The sequence below is a fragment of the Vicia villosa genome, linkage group LG2 (assembly GCF_029867415.1).
Source record: "Vicia villosa cultivar HV-30 ecotype Madison, WI linkage group LG2, Vvil1.0, whole genome shotgun sequence".
Lineage (NCBI taxonomy): Eukaryota > Viridiplantae > Streptophyta > Magnoliopsida > Fabales > Fabaceae > Vicia > Vicia villosa.
The window spans coordinates 97,085,477-97,092,480 of NC_081181.1; the positions used below are offsets into that span (position 1 = coordinate 97,085,477).

The 7,004-nt window shown below is 35.0% G+C and overlaps 1 protein-coding gene across 4 annotated transcripts; it reads right to left on the bottom strand.

Moving 5' to 3' along the window:
* Positions 1-773: 773 nt before the first annotated feature.
* On the bottom strand, positions 774-5,867 carry LOC131651667 (1-aminocyclopropane-1-carboxylate oxidase homolog 12-like). 4 transcript variants are annotated; one of them, XR_009298474.1, is made up of 6 exons: positions 5,629-5,867; positions 4,913-5,458; positions 4,472-4,793; positions 4,061-4,330; positions 3,543-3,698; positions 774-1,046 (listed from the first exon to the last, which is right to left on the bottom strand). XR_009298474.1 is itself a non-coding variant. In XM_058921335.1 (5 exons), exons 2-4 carry the CDS (start codon positions 5,449-5,451, stop codon positions 4,070-4,072), a joined length of 1,122 nt encoding a protein of 373 aa, XP_058777318.1. In that variant the 5' UTR covers positions 5,452-5,458; positions 5,629-5,867; the 3' UTR covers positions 776-1,046; positions 4,061-4,069. The 4 variants fall into 4 exon arrangements, 3 of the variants coding, with proteins under 3 accessions (XP_058777318.1, XP_058777317.1, XP_058777316.1); XM_058921335.1 differs by lacking the exon at positions 3,543-3,698 and having other exon boundaries at positions 776-1,046; XM_058921334.1 differs by lacking the exon at positions 774-1,046 and having other exon boundaries at positions 1,143-3,698.
* Positions 5,868-7,004: the final 1,137 nt, after the last annotated feature.

Consider the following 7,004-nt stretch of genomic DNA (forward strand, 5'->3'; position numbering starts at 1 on the left):
ATGCATAAATAGAGGCATCTCATCAATGTGAATCATCGGTGGTTTTTTAATCGGAGGTGTATTTGGTTGGCTTTTAATAGGAGGTGTATGAGGTGGTTTGGAAATGCGAGCTTCCTTGTTAGCACTACTTTTGGATTTTGGTGTAGGTGAATCCGGGAATAAAGAATCAACAACTTCATGGTAAGAAGGAGTCTGCTTAGTTGACATGTCATCTTGGGTACTTTGCACCTTTTTAGGCGCACCTTTGGTTTTTACCGGTTGCGAAGGAGGTTTCAAATCGGTTGTTTCCGAAAAAGTGATTTTTCTCAACTATTCTTTTATGTACAATTTCATGGTGTCACCCGCTTTAGAAAATCTATCCATGATTACTTTCAACTCAGTTGTGATGGTCACATTGGATGTACCCTCCATTGCTGGTTCGTAATCATCAAATCAGAGTCTTTTCCAATGAATGTAGACTTCGTCCATGCGTATGGGAGAATTCAACTTCATCTTTTTATAAATAAGACAAGCACATGATAGTAGATTCAACATATTCAAAAAATTTAAATATTCAACACACAGGATGTAACACCTCAAATCGACCCCACAAACATTTAGGAAAATCAGAGTGTAAATGTCTCAAATCATACATCACATTTGAGGTGTCACAATTACATCGTAAAACAAATCATACACAAGCTCACATATATATATATATATATATATATATATATATATATATATATATATACATAGAAAGTAATACGGAGGAAACTCACATCCATTAAACATCAATACTTAAATAGTCATAATATCGCAACAGAACAGCATCAACAACAATATTCAAGTCATACATGCCAAATATGGGCAACTAAAAATTCAACATATCTCTGTAGGACATAACAACATAATCCAATGAGAGATAACAATATCCAAATGTAATGACAAAAATGACGAGACAACATGACATAGTCAAACAAGCTAGACGTCCCCCGAGTGCTACGTATCAGAGCATAGACACACCGACACGAGCTAAAAGGTAAACGGATACTCCATGTTGTTACCTGCATGTTAACAATAGAGGGTAACATTCAAACAGAAGGGATGAGATATCATTCATTATAAAGAAACGTATGATAATATTTAAAGCAAGAGAAAAGATCATACATTGGTCACCACTTCTCATCACAACACACAATACAACAATTCACATCACATAATCAACGTATGAAACGGAAACAATGTCAACAATTAACCATGACAATATTTGCAATTCACAAGTAAGATTCCAACACATCACGACAAACATCTCATCATCAAGTCATCGCATCACAACAAACATATCTTCATCAAGTCACAACAACATAATCAAATAAGACTCAAATACAATTCACAAGTGACTCGACTTATGCAAATGCATGTGGTACCATTTGAAGTAAAACTCCCACGTCTCAAAATTTGCCATTGAGCACATGTCGCTATTTGCCATCAATGCCTCGTCGCTTTTGCCATTAAGGCCACGTCTCTTTTATGCAATGGGTGTGACTCGATGAATGAAACATCCACACAAACATAACATATACAACAAATCACCAACATCAATTAAACATCATTACTTTTATAGTAATTCATCACTTCACAACCACGTCGCTATGTTGTAACATCATACAACAACACACCACTTCACAACAACAATTACAACATCAAACAAGTTCATTTAAAGAAATCTTCAAAAAGGTTCCCAAAGGTTTTCAAATCATATTTATTAGAAAGACATCAATTAAGGCTTCACGGAAGTTCGAACGACACTTAAAAACAAGTTACGGTTCAAAAGAGACATCATGTCCAAGTTTGAACAAGTTTTGCACAGCAAGGTCCACTTAGTGAACTGCGTAATCACTTATCCATCACCCAAAAATCATTCTAAATGGCAATTAAACACATATAATCACAAAATCTATCATCATCTATCATCAAACATCAATTAAAACACATTTCCAAATTAAAGATTCGTGCATTTTCATCATAAACCCTAAAATTCTACACACCATTCCATGGATACAACACACAATCAAAACCCCACACTAAACATCATCATACATCCCTTTAGCGTGAAATAATCCCACCCTTACCTTGGGATTTGGATTGAAGCCAACTCTAATCTTCAATCTCTTTTTCTCTTCTCTCTTCTCTTCTTTCACCAAAAAAATCCCAAATGAGCTTCTTATTCTATTTTCCTCTAAAACCCTTGTTTTGTTAAACCCTTACTATCTTCTAATTGCTAATGGGCCCTAATTAACACATCTCTAATGCTAGTCCTATCATAGGCCCAATAACTAGCCTAATCACCAACTTATGTCATATACAAGTAAAACTCAATTAATAACATAAAGCCACATAAGCACATATAAACACACTTAATCCATATAATTCATAAATAATAAAATAAAATACGAAATAATAAATATGGGTGTTACACTGGGTCCTGAAGTGTACCACATTCTTCGTATACAACTCTTATGTACATGAATTTAAAATATTTGTCCATGCATCCATTATCTTCTCGACCACAACATCGGATTTGATCATTTTTTCATCTTCATCATTTTTTTCTTGGTGCCAACTGCAGGTTTAAGCCTAGATCTCACATTTTTTGTTATATGATACCAACAAAGTAATGCGGTTGATGTTGGAAACACAGTACCAACCGCATGCATAAGGGCATTATCTCGTCAGTAACAATGACACTAGGCATATTTTGTGGATCAATCAGAAAAGTCTTGCATATTCCCAATGCCCATGTAACATGATCTTCTTTCTCAGATTCCAGAAAACTGAATCCTACCGAAAATGCCTTGTCCATAGAGGTGACACCAACAATTTATAGAAGCGGAAGCCTATATTTGTTGGTCTTGTATGTCAAATCATTTATAAGGATGGTCGAAAATGTGTTGAACAACTTGAGACTTTCTGGATGAGTCCAAAATATGTCACGAATAGTAACATTGTCTTCACAAGTTCTGTACCTTGAAACGTATTGGTTATCTTCCAAAAGTCTCAAAGTTGTTGCATTTCAGACCCCAGACCTCTTTACTCGATGTTCAATTGATAATGTTCATTGTATATCTGTCTGATATTTGAAATACTTTGTGGTTTTTTTCGTTTCAAATCGACAAGTATGTTTCTCAGCCCAACTTTGATTATCGATAATTCTGAAATAGATTCCTTCTCTTCTGCCTTAAGCTGACACACAATTGGTTGCCCTTGTAGCTTGGTATCCAATGCATGATTATGAATACCGCAAATGACACTAAAACGCCACAATTTAAACGGACACACATTTTTCTCGATATTGTGTCATCATGTTTAACGTCCGAACTTTTGAAACATATTTCTCACTTCTCTCGCATGCCATCATAACAAACGCTTGGATATGCACTTCCGAATAATATTTTAGAATTTTCAGAAGTATTTATATAGGGGTGACTTAAAAAGTTCCCATTATGTTTTACTAAGATAAGCTGACAATGAGATTTTAAAAAGAGGGCAAACAAGCTCACCTTACCAGAATACCCAAATCAGGTTCAAAGGAAGCCAATATCCACCAATTCCAACGCCTTCTAACAACAGAAGCCATTGATACCCACCTCCACTTTCAATTGCTGACCATGAGTATATGTGTTGATTGATGATACTATTTGTTGTTGATGTTTTTACTGTTCATCATTTAAATTGAACAGAATAATTTATTGAAAGGCTAATTAATGATTAGATGATTAATTACTCAACATGGAAATTAGTTAATCAATAAGCATTTTCTTACTAAATTTGAAAACTATTGAAGCTTTTCTATGAACTTAAACAAGTCACTGAACATTGGAACAATCAATCATACTTCCTCTAATTTAGAAGTTCTTGGTTATAATTCCATAGTTCAATCCAATTATTCTAGAAAATGTTAACAAGCCTATATAATTTATTTGTTTCAGTCTATAAAACTGGATACATATAAAAGCACAAACAGAAAATGTGACTTGTTATTTAGATAAATCATGGCCAGTAGTAAAATCATTTTCACCTGTTGAATTCACAACTTAAAAGGCTCTAAGTAAGAAGTTCCATCAAGGCCTTTTGCATAAAAATGTGCCAAGAAATCTTTTAGAGTGGTGTCTTTGTAGATAGGTGGGTTTTCTTCTGAAAGCAATTCCTTAATAGGACCATAAATCTTTGATACTCCTTGAATTGGTTCAGAAGAATTCACAAAGAAGCTTGCAACAGAAACTCTTGAGCCTATGTTCTGTGATAAGACTCGGTGAAAAACACTAACAAACCTGTCATTTGTGATAAGCTGCAACAGTATAAAAGAAATTGATAAAATTGTTGCGACGTAGAACCAATTATCAACATCAATTTTCAAAACATATAATCTATAAAATTCATACCAAACTTCGACTAATGAAAAGAGAGAACTATAACTTTAAAAACTTACCTGTAAAAGATCTCCAATGTTTACAACAAGAGCTCCATGTATCGGAGAAACATTGACCCATTTATTCTCGTGAAGAACTTGAAGACCGCCAAGTTGGTCTTGTAGAAGTAATGTGAAGAAGTCACTATCAGTATGCTTGGAACCGCCCATAGTTAGTTCAGGTTCAGGACATGGTGGATAGTAATGACCTAAAATAAATAGTCCTTCAGCACAATCCAACTCTTTGAGATAAGAAGGATTAAGTCCTAGTGCCTCTGACAGTAACTCAAAGATCTTGAAACCCAAATCTCTTATTTTCTTAGAATATTCAATCACAATATCTCTGCAAGTATGAATCAGTTCATCAACGGTTAAAATAGTTCAAATGAACATGATTACATGCCATACAATGAAATCTTATTTCTTATGATTATCAATCTAAATTAATGGTTAGTACATTACCTGCAGATTGATGGTATATCTTCTGGTTTGAAAGGATCAGGAGCAACAGCAAAACCGAATGTATCTCTCCAATTTGCAGCTTGGCCGCTAAACAAGGTTCCATTGGAGTAATATACAACTTTTTTCTTTATATCACGAGTGTAAAACTCTTTTCTGACATCAGCATCTTGTTCGTGAAACCTACGGATTCCATCAATCATTTCATCCAAGACAATGACGGGAATTCCATGATTTATCACCTGAAAAAATCCCCACTCGTGACAAGCACTTCTAATTTGGCCAATTACCTCTACGCGCAGAGCTGGATTGATGTGTATGTCTTGAAGGTCTATGATGGGAACACTCAAGTTGGAGTCACTAGCTGAGTTTTCACCGATGTCCAATTTCCCAGTATGAAAAATGCGTGGAGTCTTTGAAATCCCGGACTCCACTAAACCTTTGACGCCTGCTTTTGAATCATCAAAAGCTTTAACTTCAGCTTTGAAATCAGAAGTGAAATTAACGGTTTCCTCTAATTGGTCTGTGTTTCTTACTTCCATATTTTTGCTGTAACATAAAATGTGGAATTGAGGTAAAGAGAAAATGACAGGAAGGATAACTTTGAAAGTGGAATATAAATAGAAAATAATGAGGACTCTTATTTATTAAGGACATAATAAAAACATGGTAATTTGACTGATATGTATGATTAAAATAAAGATTGAGAAAAGTAATACCTGTTGAAACTTGTTATTGAAGCCAATTAATACTCACCCCCAACCTTGTGGCCAGAAAATAATCGTACATAACGTGAGGGAGAAACTCTTAGTGAAGTCCAGAACGGTGACTGAGAGCCATAGATGGTGCCACTGCCTGTTTGGAAGAATGTTTGTGGCAGAGAATCGTGTATGTTACCGATAAGCAAGTGTGAGAAAGAACTTATTTACTTATAATGGGGTTATTACACCAGCAATTGAAGTTATTTTACCTAACATTCTTATTTGGTCAAGTTGAAGGCTGTTGACATTTCGCTGATTTTTTAAAATCCGGATATTAATTAAAACAACACTGAAATCCTCTTTAGGTTTATTAAATTAAACGATATCTCAGTTCATTCCATAATATTTTTAGGTATTCGATTTGTGTCCGCTGTTTTCGGAGATATATTTTGTTGGATCACGATTTTAACAAGTTTGTCAGGTCAAGTCACGGATCGGTACGCTTTCTTTAAGACGTTCCGCGGTAGGACCATTCAAATATGGTATAAATACCATCTTAGTATCTGGAATAACGATCAGTCATAGTAATTTCTCAAACCAAGAGAAATTTCTATAATTCTCTAAATAGAATCCAAGAAAAAATTATACTTGATAATTTCTCAACTCAAATGAGGAGAAATTAACATTATTCTCTAAGGAGAATTCAAGAAAGTACTCGGAAAATTCAACGAGTAGAAAGAAAGGGGAAGAAGTTGTCGCTTCGACGATTCGAAAGACGCAGAGTTATGAGAGTGAGGAAGGAAAAACTCAAAATAAGTTTTTGGTGTGTTTTGGAATGAAACAAGTGACTTTCTTATATAACGAAGTAAATTAGCCAAGATTTCTAATCTAAGCAATGTGGGACTAAGGAGTTTTTTCAACTACCACACAATGTGGGACTTGACTTGGAAACTTTTTCAATTCATCTCCCTATATTGGAATATATACATAATGTTCCAACAATCCCCCACTTGAATTTAAAGTGTTTCAGAAGTAACGTCAAACGTTTCTAAGATTGTGCATAAGCAAAGGTGTCTACGACTTGAACCTTTGCGTAGCAAGTAGGATTTCGATTCAACAAGAGTGACATTATTGTCTTGAACTCTATCTCAGACATCAGACCCGCACACAACCTTTTCTTAAGGTGTATTCTTAATAGCTCGTGCTTTTAATGGCCCTGCACGTGTATCCCGATTTAGTGAAGGCTCTAGGAATTTTGCCTCGAAATTCCATAGGAACCGGCCTCAGTTTCACAATCACATAGGTGAGTCTATTAAGAGTACTCTTGTAGCCTAGGTACCCGCTCATATAGAGTATAGATCTCACTAAGAGTTTCTATTATCTCATCCTCTTAT